Consider the following 24,475-nt stretch of genomic DNA (forward strand, 5'->3'; position numbering starts at 1 on the left):
CAAGGGGACTGAGGTGGAGAGGGCCGACAGCCACAGATTCCTGGGATTGCAGGTTACATCAGACCTGAGCTGGACTCTTAACACCACAGCCACAGTGAAAAAAGCCCAGCAAAGGCTATATTTTATTAGGTTGCTCAGGAAAGCCGGCCTGAACCATCACTCTCTCACCCAGGCCTACAGAGGACTAATAGAGAGCATTCTCACCGCAGGTATCACTGTTTGGTATGGGAACACTACACAGACAGAGAGGAAGGTTTGGCAAAGAGTCATAAAGACTGTGGAGAGGATCATAGGGACAAAACTTCCTATCATGGACTTTATGTACGCACATCATTGTCAGAAAAGAGCAGAGGGAATTATCAGGGACTCACTCCATCCAGCATACTCTCTACTCAGACACAAAAACTGTAAGTACAATCTGAGACACAGCAGAGCGGACAGCATCATCACTCACAGAACAAGGTTTTTCAACAGCTTCTTCCCCACCGCAGTCAGACTGATGGCAAAACAAAATTATTGAATATGTGTAATAACCTCACACTACCTCCCTTCACTTGTGAAAAATGTGCAATATTTTAACTGTGCAATACCTACAATATATTGAATTTTTGTTTGTGTACATATTACCACCATTTTGTATTGTGCTGGTATAATCTACAGTATATTATTTAATATATTGTTTTACTGTTTTTACATTTTTTTAATGTTTTACTATGACTCGGACAGAGCTCTGCACAAGAATTCCAATGTGCTTTGACTGTTGGTTTTATGCACAAATGGCAAATAAAAGAACCTTGAATGTTGTAAGGCAGGGGTGCCCACAGTTTTTCGGCTTGCGAGCTACTTTTGAAATGACCAGGTCAAAATGATCTACCTACATTAAAAAATATATATATATATATATATATATATATATATATATATATATATATAATTAGGGTTAAGGTGCAAAATACTGGGGCTTTCAGGGGGATAATTCATCCCATGGATCCCCTGAAAATCAAAAATGTTTGGATTAATTATCCATCCATCCATTTTCCAACCCGCTGAATCCAAACACAGGGTCACGGGGTCTGCTGGAGCCAATCCCAGTCAACACAGGGCACAAGGCAGGAACCAATCCCGGGCAGGGTGCCAACCCACCGCAGGACACACACAAACACACCCATACACCAAGCACACACTAGGGACAATTTAGAATCGCCAATCCACCTAACCGGCATGTCTTTGGACTGTGGGAGGAAACCGGAGCACCCGGAGGAAACCCACGCAGACACGGGGAGAACATGCAAACTCCACACAGGGAGGACCCGGGAATATATATATATATATATATAAACACACACACACACACACACAAACACAAACACACACACACACACACACACACATACATATTTACATACATACATACATATATACATATATATATACTGAGTATACAATAACAATTCAATACATTTATAGTCACTACAGTATTTGGATTTAATAATCTTCATGTGGGAAAAGACTGACTCGCATAAATAAGTAGAGCCAAATAATGCAGTTAAGGAGCTTTTGAATTCAGCCTAAAGAAAAATGACGGCTGTCCAATTAACTGCGATTTTAGTTCTCGCTCCTTTCTCTTTTTCAGATCACTTTTCGGAAGGAAGTCAGTTTGGTAGTTTTTATAAGCAGTTCAAAAGTGCCTTTCCACATTTCCATTCTTTGGAATAGCAGTGATAGATTGACAGATCAGACAAACGCACTTCGATTGTGACATTGTGAGAGAAACAATCCTCTTCCAATTCCACATCCAGCCCATAGCCTCCCCAAACATTTTTTTTAAATCCTTTCTTTAGTTGATATAAATTGGAAGGTTAACTAGATCACAGCCGGAGTTTTGCAGTAGCTTGCACGTTTGATCTTGTGTGCGGGATGTCCAGTGTGTTAGAAGAAAAGAGATCTCAGTCTGGCCGCCCTGTATGTCAATCTAGTGGTAAATGCCATAGGGAGGATATATGATAAACTAACATTAAAAAAAAATGATTTTGAATGCAACGTGATCTACCTGCACTACCTTTGCGATCTACCGGTCGATCGCGATCGACACATTGGGCACTCCTGTTGTAAGGCAAAGCAACCACCTCAACAGAGTAGGGTTCTGGAGCAGGGGTCTCCAACATTCCCACGGAGAGAGCTACTTTTACAAAATAAAAATGGCAGAGAGCTTATTATTCTCATAGCATATTTCAGCCCAATCAAACTGAATAAGCTTGTTTTGCCTGAACATTTACAAAATGTTGTTGTCTACAACTGTATGCATTTTCCAGTGTATCTCACACTATTGAATTAAAACATGAATGCTGTCAAAACAAAACAATACAATTCCAAATCCACAGATGTGACTTATTCATTTGTCATTTTGTCACATGTCACTGTTTCACTTTATTGACAGGTCCAGCTGCATGTGTGATGTGTTGTTTAGTTTGTCAGATGACTGGCACTGAGGTGTCTGGTGGAATGGAACCGCTCAAGTTCACTCTTATGGAGTCATTTCAATGTTCGTCTCTCAGTCTTGTTCTGAACTTTGATTTCATGACATTCACGTCAGACTCACAGAGGTATGGAGACCCAAACACAGCAGTCATTTTCAGAGCTACTTGGTGAAGTTTCTTATAGTTATCTGGCTCTACGAAGCCCTAGAAATGCTGAGAATGCTGTTGAGACTTTAACTGCACATTATTTTGAAGGTTTACTAATATATAATACTAGGGGGCTCTGCCCCCTGTTCATCAACCCCTGGGTTTGGTTATCTGGATATACAATTTAAAGAGATTGTTATTTTCATTTCATTCATTTTTTATTTCTTGATATTTGCCAGTATATAAGGCCCCTTATTACTGATGAAGGGGCCTTAGCTGCCTCGAAAGCTTGCATTTGTAATCTATTTAGTTAGCCAATAAAAGGTGTCATTTCACCCGACTTTCTCCTGTATCAATCTATGGCTAACACGGTACAACACTCTACTGCTTTGCAGCCTAAATGGCATTGTGGCCCTTACTGAGGTGGCATTAAGATGCGTGATTTTGCTTTTAATAGGTTATGGGTAAAGAGATTAATAATATGGTGGAATGCAGTTCCTGCTAAAGAAAACACACCAGAGGTGGAGGAGGAGGAGGAGGTTCTGCTGCCTGGCAGTGAGGCGTTATCAGTAGGAACAGTTCAGCTACACAGGATGGGGTTGGGGGGTGTGGACATATTAACACTTGAGACAGACAAAGGCCGACACCAGCTAAAAGATAACAGGCCAAGTGAGAGGGGTCTAAGGAGCAGGAGCCCTTCAAAAGTGAACAGCACACTAGAGGTTCTCACTTTAGGAGTCTTTCCCCTTTGCACCAGGGGGGTGCTGCCCACTTGCTGGCAAACTACAAGAGCCCTGGGCCTTGTGCCATGTTACACGAAGCTCAGAAACACTGTTGCCGGGTGCCCACTCCAGCTCATGCCTGTAACAGGATGGCGGAAACTTTTCCATGCCTCTCCTCCCAGCCGAGTGCAGTAAGTTGCAGGGTGGGGCTTCCCTCGAGCTTCCTGTGCTCCTCCACTTTCAAACAGAAAACAGCAAGCGGGCTTCAGAGTCACAGAGCAACACGTCTGGCTCCGACTTCGGACGACTTCACTGAGGTGGCATGGACTTCAAAGTCTGGATACATCGTCTTGTGGTGCTCTTTACATTGTGGGACAGAAGTAAGCAATGATTCATATAATTAATGGCTGATGTGAATGTTAAAAGGAATGCAGCAGTAGAACGAGATCACCAGAAAGTGTGAAAGGTAGAAATGCAGCTTGTATGTGAGTGGCACAGGTGCCAGTGACAGGAAGGTGGCAGGGAGCGCTGGTTTCATTTCTGTGTAAAGTGTGTGGCAGGCCAGGACAGTGGCAAACTGTTGTTTTATTAACATAGCGTCATAAGAGGAAAAGATGGAAATGTTTTGGTGAAATTACATGTGTTTATTGCTAAAGCAGTGTGAAATTCAATAATAATAATAACAGATGACACAGAATAATATTCATGTGCAATTCAGAGGGCAAGTGCCTATGCCACCAACATCAACACAAAGGCAGTATGCCAGTACATCACGTGGCTAGTAACTGTTGATAACAAATTAATTATAAATGCCAACATCCATCTTCAGCCTAGCTTAGAGTCACAAGGGCCAACGCCTACACTGTTCAGTGCTGATGCCAGTACATCACATGAGTAGTAATTAATAATAATAATAATAATAATAATAATATTATTATAAATTAAATCAGTTATTATTATTTATATACAGTTGTTCATTTTCAAACTAGCTTAGGGTTACAAGGCAAAAGCCTACAGTGGCAGTGCTGGGTACAGCAGGAATCAACCCGAAAATTAACAGGCTGCAAAGTGCAGCAAAAATTAGAAATATTAATATATATCCATCAAATCTTCAGGCCTGTTTAATCCAGTTAAAGGTCACAAGGAATGAAATCTAAACAGGCAGCACTGGGTGCAAGGCAGAAACCAACCTGGGTGGGATGTCTGTCTAATACAGGGAATATTTGTTTGTATTAGTTTATTATTCATTTTATAGCAATACAGGCAACATTTCTGAATGAAAAGTGTGACCATCAGCCTGGATTCAATGCGTTTGAAAGAGAATATGGCATTAAGGTCTTAGTAAATTATCAATGTTTTCTTATAATAAGAGCAATTAGATTTGAAAATGATATAGTCTCAAGGTAAAGCTGGTAAAGCAGGGTGTCGAATAAATTCAATTCAATATAATTCAGTACAGCACTCTTCACTGAGTGCTTTGACTGGTCCGCAGGTAAAATACAAATACAAAATTGACAAATAATTAGTAACATAATGAAAACACACAAAGATTTGTTAAAAGAGACAGGAAAATAAAGTAGTTTGAAACTGATTAACATAAATGGAGACCAGCAGGATCTTTCCATTGACATTACTGATCAACTCTGGCTAGTTGATTTAGCAGCTCTGCTGTTTTATTATAAATATTCAGAGTTGGCAACATATTTAATTTTGCAGTATTTTTACAAACATTGATTAGCATCCATCCATCCATCCATTATCCAACCCGCTATATCGTACCTACAGGGCCACAGGGGTCTGCTGGAGCCAATCCCAGCCAACACAGGACGCAAGGCAGGAAACAAACCCTGGGCAGGGTGCCAGCCCACCGCAGTGATTACCAATGTTTTCTTAATAAATGAGGCCATAATGTGTAATTCTTTAATTATTACAGTTTTCATTTACTATAATGGTTTGTTCATTTATTACAGTGCCATTCAATGTGACTGAAAAAATGCTTTATGAAAGACCAACAAATTAAAATATTTTGAAAGCAGTGAACTAATTACCTCACAATTTATCTATTTATCTATCTATCTAATCCTGCTTATCTATCTATCTATCTATCTATCTATCTATCTATCTATCTATCTATCTATCTATCTATCTATCTATCTATCTATCTATCTATCTATCTATCTATCTATCTATCTATCTATCTATCTAATCCTGCCCACTATACTATTATCTATCTATCTGTCTATGGAAGCGAAGGTCTGTGATATAGTTTGCATATTTGTAGGTGGAAATCCACAAAGGGAGAAAATGAATCACACATCTTAAAACAGTTTTTTATACATAGGCTTTCGATTCCTACCAAGAATCATCATCAGAGGAACATGACAGGAACATTGCAATGCAGTCAGAAAAAAGGACCCACAGTCTCTGATTTACACTTAAACAAGTTCAACCCGAGACACATTTACTGTAAATGGGACACAGTGCAAGTTAAATTCAAGGCTAATACTAAAAGTGGCAGAGAGCTGGCTGAATCATGGCTATCTAATGAAAACACCATTAACAGACATTTGGACATTCACCCAACATATGCAGGCTTGGAAAGAAGAACATGCAAATAATAAATAAGACTTCATGACCAACACCCTCCGAGTCTCACCTCATCAACTCCCCCAAAAACATCCACCTACCCTCCCTACTTATATGCTATATATTACCTTGGATTCCTGTAAGCCTAATCACGTTCCTCTGATGATGATTCCTAGTAGGAATCAAAAGCTTAGGAATAAAAAACTGTTTAAAGACATGTGATTCATTTTCTCTCTTTGTGGGTTTCCTATAACATCCATATATATATATATATATATATATATATATACAGTACATATATATATATATATATATATATATATATATATATATATATATATATATATATATATATTATATATTTATATATACTGTATATAAAAGGTTTAATTTCAACTCTCAGTTTCCCTGCTTACACTCAAGATACTATTTTATTTTAAAAGAACTATTTCCTTATAACTGTAGTTATCAGACTTTGAATTGTATTAATATTAAGTTGATTAATAGAAGTAAAAAAAGCTCACCGGACTCTTTTGACACGCGCACGCCATCTATTGGTAGCTGTGAATATTACAATAAGTAAAACAATCCGTAGCAAAGCAAAGGCGGGGTCGGGAAGATTTAGCTGGGGTGAACTGGATTTCACGGAGGTGGGCGATGTATGATTATAATACAAATAAAGCCCGCATTATTTTAAATGTGCAGCAAGTTTGCCTGAGAGTGGCGTGTATAATTCAAGGCCGCAGGAATACATAGTTAACAAGCCAAAGATAGGCTGCGTGTAAGGTCAGTCAGTCTGTTAGTCAATTTCCAACCCGCTATATCCTAACACAGGGTCACGGGGGTCTGCTGGAGCCAACACAAGGTGCAAGGCAGGCACAAAGCATGCGTGTAAGGTGGCATCTGTAATCAGACAGATGCAGTATATAGGTAGGACAAATACTTTTTTCCTTGGTTGCATTTTGAGTTACTTTCTACAGATGAACTTTTTGATTTCTGTGGACCATACTTGACAGGTCGCATTCACACGACACGATACAATAGGAGAACGCTTTTTTAATAAGAAAAATATAGCGACTTGAAGCATCTCTTATTTGCAATACTGTCCCGTCACACTTGTTCCCAAACAGACTCCAGCCTGATGTTACTCGATTATGTTGACCTCTTTTGTGGGTCGCTTCAAATTAATGTAAGTGTAGACCTGCCCCGTGTGTATGTGTTTGTGTGTGTGTGAGTGTCCGTGTGTTCACACTGCGATAGGCTGGCGTCCTGGCCAGGGATTCTTCCTGCCTTGCGCAGGTACGTGCAGGCTCCAGCTGCTCAGCGACTCTGCTCCGGATAAAACAGATTAGAAAATGGATGACTGTACGGATGGATGGAGCACGTGCCCTTCTAAACAAAAGTGCACGAGCTCAGTCAGTTGTTTCACTCTGAAAAGTACCAAAATTGTTACTCCAAGAAGTTCGTTCATCAGTCGAATTCTCGTCTTGATTTACACCTTGTAGGCCACGTGACATTCTATTCCGTAACGCAGTGTGTGCTATTAATGTCCACAGTTCGATTACATTAGATAACCTTTAAATGTATATGGCACGTGCTTTGGGTGACATCAGTGGTTAGTGCTGCTGTCTCACAGCTGTTGGCTTGAATCGGGATTCTGCCAATATTTGTGCACATTCTCCTTATGTCTCTGTGGATTTCTTTCTTCTTTTTCTTCTCAGTTCTCCTTCCCACATCCAAATAACGTGCAGCTTACGCTGACTGGCGATTGAAAGGTTGCCTCTTGCAAGTATGTCCGACAGACTGGCCTCTTATTCAGAGCCATTTCCTGCCTTAAAATGCCAATGCCACCAAGATGGACACCAGTCTCACACGGCCATGAATTACATTTAGCGGAACTGACAATATTATGGCTTACAATAATAATAATAATAATAAACACATAAGCAAATGCTGGCATGACGTAACATTCAGGAGCGTTCAAAGACTTGAAGTTTGAAAACATTTTTAAATAAAGTTTGTTTATAGCATTTTTGTAATGATGAGTCATATTCAAAAACAAACAGTGAGAACAGAATTACTTACGTGAACTAAAATGCTTTTAATACCGTTTTACAATGTCCTTTGGCTACTTTCTTAGACAGCCGACGCCATCTCAAGAGGTGAGACGATTCCTGGGCTGTCGTCAGTTGTTGAATGTGGACGCACAAGACCATTTAGAATTCAAATCTCTTTAACTTAAAAATTTCCAAAGAGGTACCCGATACACATTTAAAATCTGTGCTAAAGTTTCAAGATTAAACTGTTGGCTACATCAAACCATGGACGGCGGATCACCGAGGCGCTTTGTGGATAAAGTTCAGTCTGACAAATACTTAATTATTAAAATCTTATTATTTTAATCTTATTAAAATCTTCAGCTGTGGGGTACTCTGTATTAGTTGCTGTAGGATAAAGTGTCATCTTTCATACATTTCTATATAAGTTAAATTGCTTTTATTTATTGTTTTACTTTGACAGACGCGAACATCAAGTCACTTACCCGCTTAGACGTGAGCTGCGGTGGCTGAAGGGCGGGAAGACGTTGCGCAGTCGCAGAGAGGAGCGCGGGATGGGAGGGCGCCATTCTGTTAGCATATAATACGACCCGCCACTGACAGTAACAGAAGATAAATCAACAATGCCACTAATACCGTATTGAATAAATAAAGAATATCATTATTAGCCAATTGAACTATATATCACGGAAAACCTTCTATATATGGTAATACCCGATTATCCAACCTCGGTTACATCTGGCCCCGCACTATCACGTGTTCTACAGCGAAGCGTTCTTGCTTCAACGCGCATGTCTGTCGGTGTTTCACTGCTTTACCGTTAGGACGATCGGCGATCGAACGAATAAAGTATTAAAAAGTTGAAGATTGGTTGGGAGTTGAAGGGAAAGAGAAAGAAGTCCAGTTTACATTTTATGTAAGAAATGAATTTATTCACATATTATTTCATAGTAGGCTGACCCGTCTTTTAAGGCGACCGACTTTTAAGTTGACCACTTCTTAAGGCAATTCAATATGTAGATCAATTTGATATTTTATACAAACACATTAATTTGGTTATATTGCATTTGAGCGGTATTACTTTAATACTCGTAGTTTCTGTTATTTTTGTGATGAAATTTAAACTTTTTTTCTTTATTGAGGTTAGCCCTTTTGAACCCCCCTGATATTTACTACGCGGTGAGGCATTTGTACTCCATCAACATTAATTATTTCCAGAGACATAATTTTGTCTATTTTTCTAGCGCATCGCGCACAAAAGCAAGGGAACGATGGGAGCACCAGAACTCTGCTCACATCATGTCGCTGCACGCAAGCTGCAAGTAGTAAGTCTGTGATAAGTGGAATACCGCTACACTTTCCACTCACGGGACGGAAGGACAATCCTGACCGCTTTTATATAACTGACTGAACCCTCAATGTTTCATATGGCCTGTACTATTGTTAGAGCAATCATGTCACTATATGTACTGGGTGATATTGGCTACCCACTCAGATGCTGGCACCTTATGTCTTTTCCAGACCCCCCAGAGGGTCTCCCCCACATAATGCCATACGTATCTTGTATCAGTTTGGAGCACAGCCAGACACTCTTAAGTGCAGGTGACAGGATCTCCCTACGTTAAGAGGGAGAGGCTCCTCTACCAGCCAATGAAGTTCTTCACCAATGTAATTGCATATGTATGAGGTTGATTAGCATGCACCATATATGGATGTTTCAGGGTGGTCTTGCAGGCACATTCGTATATGCACATGTACAAGCTGATTGTGAGTTAAAAAGGATAAGTTCCTTAGTACCATTTAATGGTTCAAAGTACCATTAATGTAATTTCTTTACATGTCAGCAAAATGTTCATCTTGAAAACTATCTATCTGCCCATTTTCTGGCTGTTTACTTTTTTACAGTGACGTTTACAGTGCGCACCACTTCAAAGCACAATGAAAAAGTCAAAACATGGAGAGGTTATAGAATCTTTTTTGTATGATTGAGCTTGTATGTCTTAGTGTTGCCACAGCTGGCTTCAGGAACCGGCAGCAGCCCAATAGTCTCTTGGACCATGGATGAATGGATGAAGACATCTGCTGTTGTCTTTATTGTGCAGTTAGGCAGCGCCTTCCAGCACATAAGCAGCAGGAAATTTATCACAATGGAGCCTACATGTGACACTGTAGTGTGGAAAGGAATAGAAGATGACAAGTCAATTGTTTTAGTGAAGAAGGATCTGGAAAAGGCAACAGTTTAGGAATAAACAAGGAGACTGGAAGAGAGACATCACTGTCTAGCGTTATTCACACTGAGCGTCTCAGAGTTCCTTGTGGTGGTGGCAGTCATTTCATTTTAACAAAGTTTTTATATTGTCTCTCATTTTAAAAGTGGTGCTTCCTCATTGCACATTCATTTCATTTCTCAGGTGCACTACAGTTTACTTTGAGTGAGTCTGTCATGTTCTGTAAATGAGATTCTCTGGTAAATCTCAAATATAAAAGAAGTGCACTTTCAGTTGCAAGTCTGGAGCACTGTATAGATTTACAAATGGAGGAGAATTGAACATAGACATAAAATAACACACTGCCAAAGACAAAACACTTCATTCATCTGTCCTTTTAGAATTTGTTTAATCCAGTCTATGATCGTAGGTAGTGCTGGGCACAATTTTATTAAAAATTTTATTTTATTATACTTTATTAATCCAGAAGGAAATTACTTGGTTTTTCACATTACCCTTGGGGTCAGAGCGCAGGGTCAGCCATTGTACAGAGCCCCTGGAGCAATAGAAGGTTAAGGGCCTTGCTCAAGGGCCCTAGTAGAGTTTTGGCAGTAACGGGATTCGAACCGGCAACCTTTGGGATACCAGCGCTTAGCCTCAAAGCCCCCACTCTGCCCAATACTGGGGTGAACCCTGGAGAGGGCATAACAGAACAAAAAAACTACTCTGGCTCCTTTTGGGAAGGGGCTGACTCATTTTTAAGCCACACCTGGGAGCTCTCCAGGTGGTTCATTAAGGTGGTCTGGAATTGCTCCCAGGTGTGGCTAAAGCCCAAAGTAGGGCTCTGCAGCTCCCGCAATTCCCACAATTCCCCCTTATGGCATCCACAGATCCTAATAGGACTGGGCTGGAAAATAGTAATTCCCACACAGCCCTGCAGGAATCCAGTTCATGGAAGATAGAGTCCTCTCCGACTGTTCTTCCACTTCGGAGGCATCCGGGCTGGGTAATGGTGCCGGCTGCCATCCGTCACAATATATATTGTGAAAGAAGCACACAATAACACAGCTAAAGGGTTGGGGAACCATCCCCAAATATTGTAGATTCAGGAAATTGGTGTGGCACATTTGTTACAGGCAACTGTAAAAACATAGAAACAAGACAGTCTTAAGGCAGAATGATGGTGTATTCATGGAGGAGTGGACGGCGAAAAGGATGCCGCAGAAACAGCAAAGAATCTTAGGAAGGTTGTGATGTTATCGGGAAGAGACAAGACGTGACTAAGGAATGCGAAAGTGCCATGTCCATCCGGGCGAGCAACTGTAATGCTGTTATGGTGTTAGACTCTTGTGGCTCGTCTTTCCTATGAGAGAAAAGAGAAATGGGTTAGTACACTGGCTTTTTCCTTCGTCTTGCGGGTTCACATGGTGCACTGGGTGCTTTGGTTGCCCCTTAATTGCACGTGTGTGACTATATATAAATATATATATATATATATATATATATATATATATATATAGATATAGATATATATATATATATATATATATATACAGTCATATGAAATAGTTTGGGAACCCCTCTTAATTCTTTGGATTTTTGTTTATAATTGGCTAAGCTTTTAAAGTAGCAACTTCCTTTTAATATACAACATGCCTTATGGAAGCAGTAGTATTTCAGCAGTGACATTAAGTTTATTGGATTAACAAAAAATATGCAATATGCATCATAACAAAATTAGACAGGTGAATAAATGTGGGCACCCCAACAGAGACATGACATCAATACTTAGTTGAGCCTCCTTTTGCTAATCTAACAGCCTCTAGACGCCTACTATAGCCTTTGATGAGTGTCTGGATTCTGGATGGAGGTATTTCTCACCATTCTTCCATACAAAATCTCTCCAGTTCAGTTCAATTTGATGGCTGCCGAGCATGGACAGCCTGCTTCAAATCATCCCATAGATTTTCGATGATATTCAAGTCAGGGGACTGTGACGGCCATTCCAGAACATTGGACTTCTCCTTCTGCATGAATGCCTTTGTAGATTTCCATCTGTGTTTTGGGTCATTGTCTTGTTGGAATATCCAACCCCTGCTTAACTTCAACTTTGCGACTGATGCTTGAATATTATCCTGAAGAATGTGTTGATATTGGGTTGAATTCATTAACCCTCGAATTTAACAAGGGCCCCAGTCCCTGAACAAGCCACACAGCCCCACAGCATGATGGAACCTCCACCAAATTTGACAGGAGGTAGCAGGTGTTCTTCTTGGAATGCGGTGTTCTTCTTCCGCCATGCAAAGCGCTTTTTGTTCTGACCAAATAACTCCATTTTTGTCTCATCAGTCCAAAGCACTTTGTTCCAAAATGAATCTGGCTTGTCTAAATGAGCATTTGGATACAACAAGCGACTCTGTTTGTGGTGTGAGTGCAGAAAGGGCTTCTTTCTCATCACTCTGCCATACTGATGTTCTTTGTGCAAATTGTGCTGAATTGTAGAACGATGTACAGATACACCATCTGCAGCGAGATGTTCTTGCAGGTCTGTGGAGGTGATCTGTGGGTTGTCTGTAACCATTCTCACAATCCTGCGCATCTGCCGCTCCTGTATTTGTCTTGGCCTGCCAGACCTGCTGGGTTTAACATCAACTGTGCCTGTGGCCTTCCATTTCTTGATTCCATTCCTTACAGTTGAAACTGACAGTTTAAACCTCTGAGATGGCTTTTTGTAGCCTTCCCCTAAACCATGAGACTGAACTATCTTTGCCTTCAGATCTTTAGAGAGTTGCTTTGAGGATCCCATGCTGCTTATCCTTCATCAGAGGAGAGTCAAAGGGGAACACAACTTGCAATTCACCACCTTAAATACTTTTTACCACTTATGATTGGACACTCCTGTCTATGAAGTTCAAGACTTTACGAGCTCATCCAACCAATTTGGGGTTGCAAGTAATCAGCATTGAGCAGTGACAGGCATTCAAATCAGCACAATGACAAGGGGACACACATTTTTGCACAGCCAGTTTTTCACATTTGATTTAATTTCATACAACTAAATGCTGCTTCACTAGAAATCTTTGTTCAGAAAACACCGCAGTGCTCAGATGTTCCTAGGAAATGAAAGACACACCACTGTTATCTTTTATGTTGAAAGGAGAGTCAGTTATTATGCAGGCTCAGAGGGGTTCCCAAACTTTTTCATATGACTATATATATATATATATATATATATATATATATATATATATATATATATATATATATATATATATATATATATATATATATATATATATAAAATACTATACAATATGTTGCCTAAAACCCCTCAGTGCTGGTGTGCCAAAGGTTTTATAGTGTTTATTGTGGCCATCTGTTTTGTCTTTATTCTCTCCTCCACTACCACCTCCAGCAGGTCTAGAGTGTGCCCCATAACTAAGCCTGGCTTGATAATCAGCTCTTCTCTTTTGGTGATGTGTGCACACCATCAGAAACACAAACAGGCACCCCTTCGTGTACATACCGTGGACATTATTATCACATTTATACAACCCACAGTGTGCGCCTCTTTAACTTTCATAAATGGCTCCCATCAGATGACGGCACCTAATGGATTGACTGTCTCTGATAAGGACAATAAATAATATATTGGAGTAGATAAAAGGGACTGAATGGTCAAAGGCTGCAGCTGCCTGAGTGTCAGACCCAGTGACATGATGCACATTAGTGGATAACATTTTAAATAACCAGAAAAACCTGAAAACCTGCACAAAACTGGTCAGAACAATAAAAGTATTAAAATCCAAGGCATATAAAAACTGTATTATCTGCATGTAACTTACATAAATGCTTTCTACATTCCAATAAACGTGTCAAACCCGTTTTTGTAATCTGTGCATTGACTCCTAAACACACAAACTGAGAAATATCAGCTCGCTGTTTGAACACACAGCGGACCCCCAGGACTGTACAGCAGGGTATTTCTGCAGGCTGGAGAAATCATGGGCGGAGCTGGTGGGAGGGGTGAGATAAATGTCCATCAAATTCGACTTCAGCGAATCATGTTGCTGCCAGTGCAGGACTTCGGCGAATCATGCTGCTGCCAGTACAAACCAATCAATGTTCATTTGGGCTGCAGCAACATCTGCCTGGGGTGGTGGTCCAGAGAGAGATGGAGAGCAGTTGAGTCTCGTCTATGGTGGACAATCTATCTAACAGGATAGCTACAGGGCCCACCTACCTCTCTGTACTCTAGAACTTTCTGACGCTTTATGCTATATCTGTTCCCTTAGGAGTTGAAGCAGGATGCGACGTGGTCATCACTCCCTCCAGCATCTTTGTGAAATCCGGAGACCCGGTGCGTGTCACCTGCAGCACAAACCGCAAAGACTTCAAGGCTATCGGCTGGAATGCGCCGGTGTCGCCTGTGATGAAAGACAAAGGTGGGAAAGCCATTTGGAGTGTGGATAATCTTACCATCAGGGATGCCGAGGTCAGGTGCTTCTTAAACTTGAGTGCACCGCCCTATCATTGTGAAAAGAAGCTCCATCTCTTTGTATACAGTAAGTCTCCTTTTGACTTCCTAAATTGGCTCATTTCAGTAATGACAGCTCGCTTTGATGGAGGCCGCCAGCACGTGTGCCACTTTCTAACTTTTGTAAACGAGAGCAGTAATTTACACTTTCACAGTCCTGCAGCCTCAATCACAGCAACATGGAGGAATGGAGGTATCACCGTGAAGAACCCTGCTCAGGTCTTATCACCACTAAGCTATATCAGACCAGTGAAATGTGTGATTGGGTCCTCACCGTCTTGTTAAGGGGCTGATGTAATGTAAGGTCAGGATGTTTTGGCTGTTTTAGTGGAACATTTGCACGTGCATCCCCTGAAACCATACAGATTCTGGTCACATCTTATAGCTGAGCTTGGTTGGTGCACATCCTCTAAAGCCCCCAAAACTATGGCTGTCAAGACAGGCAGAGCCATGTTGGGTTTCTGTCTTTAGTAATACCAATCTAGTTACAGATGTTTGTCATTTCTGCCAATAGATAATGCATTCATAATTTCTTATAATACTTACAAGTAATGTTGTAGTCATGATCTCTAGTAGTTTATGAATACTTATACATAATATCATGTTTGTAATTTCTGTTAATTATAATTTCTTAGAGATAACCTTGTATTTGGGCAGCACAGTAGTGCAGTGGTAGCACTGCTGCCTCACAGTAAGGACACCTGGGTTCCCTTCCCTGGTCCTCCCTACCGTGGAGTTTGCATGTTCTCCCCGTGTCTGCGTGGGTTTCCTCCCACAGTCCAAAGACATGCAGGTCAGGTGCATTGGTGATCCTAAATTGTGCTTGGTGTGTGTGTGTGTGAGTGTGTGCCCTGCGGTGAGCTGGTGCCCTGCCTGGGGTGTGTTCCTGCCTTGCATCTTCTGTTGGCTGGGATTGGTGTTAGGATATAGTGGGTTGGAAAATGACTGACTGACTGACTGACAACTAACCTTGTATTCGTGAGTTGCAGAAATTTGGAATATTTAGAGTTAATATTGTACTTATGATTCCTGATAGGGGTGGCACATGTCTGGGTGGGCTTCCTCCCACAGTCCAAATACTGTACATGCAGGTTAAGTGGATTGGCGATGCTAACTTGGCCCATAGTGTGTGTGTGTGTGTGTGTGTGTGTGTGTGTGTGTTCATCCAGCCTTGCCCCATTTGGTAGCTAGGATAGGCTCCAGCAGACCCCCGCCACTCTTTTCAGGAACAAGCGGCTCAGTAAATGACTGACTGATTCCTGATAATTCGCAACATTTACAGGTGACATTGTATTTATGATTTCCAGTAATTATGAATACTTGCTTATGATACTGAATTCAAGATTTCTGTTATCTGTGAATATTTATGGATAATTTCATATTAATGATTTCTAGTAATCATAAACTATTTTCCTATAGGTAATGTCTGGGTTTCTCATGATTGTAAATATTTTGAGATAATAAACATATTAACAATTACTAGTAATTATGGACACCATCCATCCACTTAATCCTATTCAGGGTTATATGGAGGCCTAGCATATCCAGACAACATTTGGTTCAGGGCAGGAACCAACACCAGACAAGATAACACCATATCTGACTTTTGCTAAATACGGAGTGAGTCTGAACCGTGTGGAGGTTGTCTATATTCTGTGTGGCTACTCTGGTTTTAGATAGATAGATAGATAGATAGATAGATAGATAGATAGATAGATAGGAAAGGCAATATATGATAGATAGATAGATAGATAGATAGATAGATAGATAGATAGATAGATAGATAGATAGATAGATAGATAGATAGATAGATAGATAGATAGATAGATAGATAGATAGATAGATAGATAGATAGATAGATACTTTATTAATCCCAAGGGGAAATTCACATAATCCAGCAGCAGTATACTGATACAAAAAACAATATTAAATTAAATAGTAATAAAAATACATGTAAAAGCAGACAATAACTTTGAGTAATGTTAGCATTTACTCCCCCGGGTGGAATTGAAGAGTCGCATAGTGTGGGGTCTCCTCAGTCTGTCAGTGCAGCAGGACGGTGACAGCAGTCTGTCTCTGAAGCTGCTCCTCTGTCTGGAGATGATTCTGTTCAGTGGATGCAGTGGATTCTCCATGATTGACAGGAGTCTGCTCAGCGCCCGTCGCTCTGCCACAGATGTCAAACTGTCCAGCTCCGTGCCTACAATAGATCCTGCCTCCCTCACCAGTTTGTCCAGGCGTGAGGCGTCCCTCTTCTTTATGCTGCCTCCCCAGTATACCACCGTGTAGAAGAGGGCACTCGCCACAACCGTCTGGTAGAACATCTGCAGCATCTTATTGCAGATGTTGAAGGATGCCAACCTTCTAAGAAAGTATAGTCGGCTCTGACCTTTCTTACACAGAGCATCAGTGTTGGCAGTCCAATCCAGTTTATCATCCAGCTGCACTCCCAGATATTTATAGGTCTGTACCCTCTGCAAAGTCACCTCTGATGATCACGGAGTCCATGAGGGGCCTGGTCCTCCTAAAATCCACCACCAGTTCCTTGGTCTTGCTGGTGTTCAGGTGTAAGTGGTTTGAGTCGCACCATTTAACCATCTTGTGGAGACTGAACTGTTGTGAGTGAATATGGCTGTGTCTGTGAGAGTGCCCTGTACTGCACTGATGCCACACCACGGGTTGGTGCCTGCTTTGTACCCAAAAAAACCTTGAAATTGGTTCAATAGGCACAATAAATGGATGGATAGTAATCTGTTCTAGACACGCAGTATGTGGAGTTTATCCTCAGTATAATATATTGGAGACATTCCTTGACAGGTCTGACACAATCGTGGACCTCTGTCTTTCATCTCTAACCACATTTCCCATTGCAGATTTGCCAGAACCCACCCTTGAATTGGAAAGAGGAATACATGTGAATGACACCGTGAACGTGACCTGCAGCGTGAAGGGTCAGCACCCAACCAACACCACCCAACGGCTGCTCATCCCTGGCCTCAAACTAAATTTGAGTAGCGTGAATGGAAAGCCCGTAATCAGCAATTTCAAAGCACGGAAAGAGCACAACGGGCTGAAGGTCATCTGTGAGACTCACCTGCACTTACCCACCGCAACGTACCGGAGGAACAGCAGTGTCACCCTCAATGTGTCATGTGAGTAGATGGCGGGAGCAGAAAAAGACTGTCCTCATCCGGGGACTTTGGGGGTTTACTTTGAGGAGACAGCACCAAATTGAAGCAGGACCTCAGCGAGCTTTAATATAATAAATGTTATTTAAATGAGGAAAGAATTTATTAAACCCAGCTAACAGTGTTCTACAAGACATCAAACAAATATTGCCAGGCGTTGTTCCCACTAAGAATATTGTAATACCAAAAAAAAAAATCATTTTCTAAGCTGTCAATACTCAATACACTGCCTTCTCCCTTAATAAGCGCCATACAGACGTAATCCGTTTGTCCATTCTGTTCTGTATGAGCTAAGACAGGTGAGGTGACACACGCCAGTTCACGTGGTGACCCATTCCTGGAGAACTGTCACTTGTAATCATGAGGGCCACACTGCCTGCCTGCTTTCTTTTTACTTTCTCGCATACAAAGTAGAGGGAAAGGATTGTAATCGTCCAAAAATTCTGATGAATCTCGACATTTTAGACCTTTTTGAGTCCAAAGGAATTATGTCCATGTGTCTGTCTGTGTGTGTGTAAATACGATAACGTGAGTACGCTTTCACTTAGGTCAACCAAATTTTGCATACAAGTATGAGGTACAAAATGTAGATTTCTATCAACTTTTGGGCTCTTTCTGCCAACCGGATGTGGTACTTTACCTTTTATTCATGCAGCTGCAGAGTCCAATTTATTCAACTTTACTTTTCTAATAATTGTTCAACATAGTATTGATTTGATTTGATGTTGATGGTTCTTTAATGTACACAATATAAAAATATAAACATTGTCTTGCGGTTTAGATAGATAGATAGATAGATAGATAGATAGATAGATATGAAAGGCACTATATAGCAAATAGATAGATAGATAGATAGATAGATAGATAGATATGAAAAGCACTGTATAACAAATAGATAGATGGATAGATAGATAGATAGATAATGAAAGGCACTATATGATAGATAGATAGATAGATAGATAGATAGATAGATAGATATGAAAGGCACTATATAACAAATAGATAGATAGATAGATAGATAGATAGATAGATAGATAGATAGATAGATAGATAGATAGATAGATAGATAGATAGATAGATAGATAGAGTCATGGTGAAAAATTTGTCACCAGAAGGCTTTTTACCTGAAAATGAAGGCTATTTGGACTCTAGATAGACAGAGAGTTTTAAAGCTTTATTGCAATAAAACAACACAAATGACAACACGACGAACCCAGTATGGCCAAATTGAGCTGAGCCCCGATCATTTCAGCAATCGAAGTTTATATAGCAATTTCTTATCATTTTGACCTCGTTCAATTAGCTCATTCTGCAGCTATCTATACTGTGTATTGTACACTCTAGTTTCTGTTTTGCTTATTTTTGATTGGTTGTTCGACTGGGCAGATGTTCCTTATTCCATATTTGGTCTTTCATGGTGTCACTTCCTTCTCTAGCCTTTCAAGCTATGGTATAATGGTGGCTTAAAGCTAAGCTTTAATTAAAAAGAAATATGGTATATGCTTTCATTAAACCATTTGCTTGGCATGCTTGACTTGCCTTGATTTCTATGTTAAAGTTAATTTCTAATATATTTTTCTATATTTACTGCTAATGCCTGAATATACAGTACTAGTGTTTATTTCATGCATTACATCAGTGTGGCCTTGCTTACAGAAAAAGCCTTTTGTTGCCTTTCTGCTGATTCATCAATCCAGCTGGTTTCTTTACGTGCATAGCAGAGCCATCTTCTGTCTGTGGTATCGTTCCTTTAGCTTCTCAGCCTTGAACACAGCTGTTCTCAATCTCCTTATCCTGTTCTAAGCCGGTTTCTACATGTCAGTTTTGTTCTTTTCCCATACTAGCAATCCTGCTTCAAGCTTGAAAAATAGTGCAAAATGACTGATTTTTTAGTTAACTATTTCCTTGACCTATCTTATTTTCTTAACATTATAATTTATGCTTAATCTAATGTTTTAGAAGCTTTTAATTACTTTTATTGCTCTTTATGTTCATTTTGCTATTTTATGCTAATATAAAAATTGTTCTTCCACAACAGATACTTTATTAATCCCAAGGGGAAATTCACAAATATTACTCCTCAAATATCCATCCCCATGTCTGAGTATACGAGAAAGTCAACAGGAGACCACTGACGATTTTTTTTATTATTATTTCTTCTCTTACAGTCCCCCCAGTTATAAGCCCTCGTCTCCCCGTAAAGCCACTCATCACCGCTGGATGGAGTTTGGAAAGCCAGTTGACATGTGCAGCTGATGGAAACCCCCGGCCAAATATCCGCTGGTTCAAAGATGATAAAGTAGTGGAACCTTCCAAAGTAATGGACTGGGGCGATGAAGGCTTATATGAATGTGTGGCCGAGAACACGCATGGGAGAACACGACGGAGTGTGGCGATCGTCATCACCCGTAAGTTGAGTGCACCTCTTATTTATTTCTCCTTTTTCTAAAAGCTTGTTTTGCCACAAAGGTGCCAACTGTTCAAAGGAGTGGGCAGTTGTAATAATAGATGTCAGATGTTGTTGGCATCGTCTGTCTACAAGCTCTTTTGTATACGCTGGTACTTTTGTTGGGTTAGAAATGGTTCCTCAAAAATTGGACACCCTGAATTATATGGCGCTTCAGTCTGTTTCAGTTTTAGGAGCCACAGTCGCAGTTTTTAGCAGATGAGGAGCAACAGAACGTCTTTGAAAGCTTACATCTTATCTCTGAGGATTACATCTGCAGGTGCTTCTGATGACACAGAAAGTGGCCTAAAAATTGCACTTCATTAGGGGGGCCCAAAATACTCAATTCTAGTTACCTTCAATGTGGGTTTCCAGCAGTTAGGACAGACACTCCAAGTTCTTTAGGAGACTTTACTGAGTCTCTAAAGACTACGGGTGGAGTGGTGACTCTGAGGCTGGGGATCTGCAATGGTAATCGGAGGGTTGCTGGTTCAAATTCTGTAAATGCCATTCATTGGGCCCTTGAGGAAGGCCCTTAAGCTGAAATTGCTCCATCCTGGGAATGACTTTAATCTGCATCCAGTCCTTCATTAAGGCCTTCCAACCTGCAGGGACAAACCTGGGTGTTGATGGCAGAATTGGCACTCCACCCACCATAAAAAACCTCCCACTGTTCCACTCCATCTGAACTGGTGTGGTGCTGAGGTGTCACCCGTCGCATGGCTGCACTTGGGTCCTAATCTGGATAATGGATGGATAGATATTGTCTTCTTCATCTTTCATCTCCAGTCCTTTATCTTCCAAAGACATAAAACTTCAGAACTGTGTAATTTAAAGGCTCACCAACGTCACAAACCCCGTATGTTTACCACATTTTATCAATAAATGTACACAAAAACACAACCCTTTGTAGAATCTGCTAACAGTTTTTTTTATTTAACAGACGATTACCTTCCACGGATTGCCGGGACTTCGGCTGTGATCCTTGTCTTTGTCCTCATCATAGTCATCATCTTTTATGTGATCTACTACACCAAAAACAAAACGGGCCAATACAGAATCGAAGACCGAAAAATCATGTTTACCAAACAAGGAGTGGGCCTCAACGGGGGCACGGACCACATTGTCTTCACGCCACTAATCACTCTTTGAGAAAACTTCTAGGGAGGGCATTCCTGTCCCAACCAAAGAAACAATAGGAGGAGACCCCCCCACCCCGAGTGTGTGTTTTCCGGTGGGAGTAGAAGAGTATTGTGTGGCCACAACTGTTTAGGAAAGCAGAAAATAAAAGGTAACCAATGAGGCCACATCCTGCTGTGGTGGGGGGGCATTTTGACCAGTCCTCCGAGGAGCTTCAACTCCATTAGCTTTACTAACAAACGAGACTTTTCAATCAAGCTTATCCATCAGCCGACTGTACTGATTGTCTTCAAATGTACTACTGCATTTTTTATTATCGTTCCTTGGTGGGCTTTTCTAGGACCCCAGTCTGTATTTTAAACAGCACCATTATATGCACTGTAACAGGACCTTAGTGAATGACGGGTCCTCGCGATCAGGAGTCCGAATGGTCACCTGGGGAGTGGGAGCTCTCCTTGGGGTCACTTGGCTCAGACTGCTGTTCTTCCTCATTCGTTCAGTGGGTCTTAAGTCCCAGAGCTGTAGCTTCTTTCAGTGAAGACGCACATCTTTGAGAGTTTTCATGCAAAGAACCGTAAACGCGTGAAATAAATGACCAAGTAGTGTGGAAGAGAGTAGAACTTCAGGGACCTTCAGATCTCAACTTGATGCTATTTTGGAGAATCCGGGTGAATAGGATGGACAAGCTTGTTGGGCTGAATGGCTTGTTCTTGTCACAAGTGTCCAAATGACCTAATGTTCTAATATGAGCAGAACAACCACTAGAGGAGACCACCTTCTAGACCAAAGTGATTCCAGGACAGTAATGATTAACAGGTAGGGCTTTAAAGGAGGGGTCAACATGGCTGGAAGCACAGGTATTTGTCACCTACTAGGCCTGCACCGAGTCATCAGCGGGGAACCGACCTTCCCTGATGTTTTACCCTTTATGACTTGAGAACATCTCAGGATGGTGAGTCCATAGTAGGTGACGTCTCCCTACCACTCCCTACAACCGAGCCTAAGATCCTTGCTCTCCCCATTTTCATCACTTCTTCGAAGATGACTGCAGAAACTCCCTTGCAATTCTTTAAACTTTTTTGTTGGCCTTGAACCAGTAACTTTATTGAGTGGAGACTCCATTGCGACCTCTGCAACCGACTTCTACTGGGTAGCTTGCTGTCTTCCACCCTGCTTCTATGCACGCCTCTGCCAACTCCTTGTATGTCTCCCTATTCCTCTCAAAGGCTGCCTCCGTTCCTTCCTCCCAATGGGATGATGAGCTTGGCCATGAATCACCGTCCTGAAAAACATAGACCCCAGGGTGATGTCTGCTTGGAGGGGAGTTGTAGTCGATTTCAAGTGGAAACTTCAACTGCTGGTCCAGGTCAGCTCTCAGGTTGCACTCTCTTTCAGGTGTCGGTTGTGGCCACTGCCTGTGGGTGATGTTCTTTGCCCCTTCACCTTACCTGTCTAAAGTGCATCAACCGTTGTGATGTGATGTGTTACAAAACAAAGACAATGAGGTCCAATCCACTAAGGTAGCCCCCCAACTAGCACCTGCAACCCACGTGTCTCACCTTCCAGATCTTTCTCTCACACTGGCCCCCTCTTCCTCTTTTTCCACTCTGCCAAGTCAGCATTTGTCACTACTGTACTTTCAACTCAGGACCCCTTGGAGTGAAGCTGCAGTGGCCTACTCAAAGCTACACACAGGAGAACTTCCAGCGTCACAGCCACTCTCTCTAATGATCCCATTTTCCCTTCTGACTAGGTTGCCCATTAAAGCCCCTAACTGTTAGGCGCCCCTGCAGGAGTTGGAAACTTCAATGAGTTATTCAGCTGCTGCTGCTGCTGCTGCTTCCTTTTCTGGATGGCTGACAACTGCTTTATTTAAGAATGGGCACACCGCCCCCTAGAGGCAGAGTGTGGTGGTCTGTTAATGTAAATGCACTGACTGACTGTGAGCTGCTTTTGTTTTTACTGTACTTGTACCGTACGTAACCTAACTTCACTGGAAAAAAAATCTCCATCCTTCCGTATTGAGGTGAGTTCAGAAAAATCGAATGTCAATTCATGAGTATGTCTCATGTGTCTGTGTGTGTTTTATAATAAAACTTTGAAATGCAATCACTATACATCATTATGGCCAAGTGTCATTTTTTAATGTTACATGTATGTTTGTTTATTACACATTGGGATTCAAAGTGTTGTTCCTAGAAGATGTGGTCCAATTTCCACAAACTCCTGCCTCCGAGTGCGACATGGCTGATGTTAACACCAGTAAGAATGAATATGGCATACCTGTTATGCGCGTTATTACCACTAGAGGGCTACCCATCCAGAAAAGCAATGACTGTGCAGACTGCTGTTATTATGGCATAATGGGACGGCACTTAACTAGACTTGCTGCCCACGTGTGCTGACTGACCACCCGGTCTGAGCAGTGCCAGTCACTCGAATGGCATGAGACTTGCTCAAATGTTTGTATGACTTTATTTATTTATTTATTTATGTTTTCATATTTAGCAGACAGCATGTCAATTTACAAGCGCTTTTGGAGCACACCGAGGTTCACTACTTAGCTGTTTCCTTAAATAATCCCACCCAAATCCCACCCCCAAACCCCGCCTCCGCCCTCCAGAGTTGATTCCCGTGTTGCGCCCGTTTGTACTGAGCAGGTAACTGAGCTCAGATAGCGTTTCTTCTAGAATTTTCAGTAAATACTTCAATCTTCCAGCACTTTGTAATCTGGGCATCACTGGGGATTACGTGGCTGATGCTGTGCACAAAAAAACACAAACACAAAAATGATTTCATATCACGTTTTTAATAACAAATGACATATTTTATGTTGGGTGTGGGCACGGTGGCGCAGTGGGTAGTGCTGCTCCCTCGCAGTTAGGAGACCCGGCCTCGATTCCCGGGTCCTCCCTGCATGGAGTTTGCATGTTCTCCCCGTGTCTGCATGGGTTTCCTCCAGGTGCTC

General features: G+C 41.4%; 1 protein-coding gene across 2 annotated transcripts; it reads left to right on the top strand.

The window, feature by feature from the left end:
- Nucleotides 1-3,592: 3,592 nt before the first annotated feature.
- On the top strand, nucleotides 3,593-23,624 carry LOC120539967 (vascular cell adhesion protein 1-like). Of its 2 annotated transcripts, none has more exons than XM_039770374.1 (5): nucleotides 3,593-3,726; nucleotides 14,492-14,641; nucleotides 17,607-17,885; nucleotides 20,090-20,329; nucleotides 21,311-23,624. In XM_039770374.1, exons 1-5 carry the CDS (start codon nucleotides 3,669-3,671, stop codon nucleotides 21,517-21,519), a joined length of 936 nt encoding a protein of 311 aa, XP_039626308.1. In that variant the 5' UTR covers nucleotides 3,593-3,668; the 3' UTR covers nucleotides 21,520-23,624. The 2 variants fall into 2 exon arrangements, with proteins under 2 accessions (XP_039626308.1, XP_039626307.1); XM_039770373.1 differs by having other exon boundaries at nucleotides 3,594-3,726; nucleotides 14,492-14,761.
- The last annotated feature ends 851 nt before the right edge of the window (nucleotides 23,625-24,475 follow it).

Source organism: Polypterus senegalus, chromosome 12 (assembly GCF_016835505.1).
Source record: "Polypterus senegalus isolate Bchr_013 chromosome 12, ASM1683550v1, whole genome shotgun sequence".
NCBI classification, from domain to species: domain Eukaryota; kingdom Metazoa; phylum Chordata; class Cladistia; order Polypteriformes; family Polypteridae; genus Polypterus; species Polypterus senegalus.

Excerpts from the sequence above, each read along its gene's own strand:
- LOC120539967 (XM_039770373.1), top strand. The coding sequence starts at position 3,669 with ATGGACTTCAAAGTCTGGATACATCGTCTTGTGGTGCTCTTTACATTG. Across the intron at positions 17,886-20,089 it reads TGTCACCCTCAATGTGTCAT|TCCCCCCAGTTATAAGCCCT; the intron begins GTGAGTAGATGG and ends CTTCTCTTACAG. Across the intron at positions 20,330-21,310 it reads TGTGGCGATCGTCATCACCC|ACGATTACCTTCCACGGATT; the intron begins GTAAGTTGAGTG and ends TTTATTTAACAG.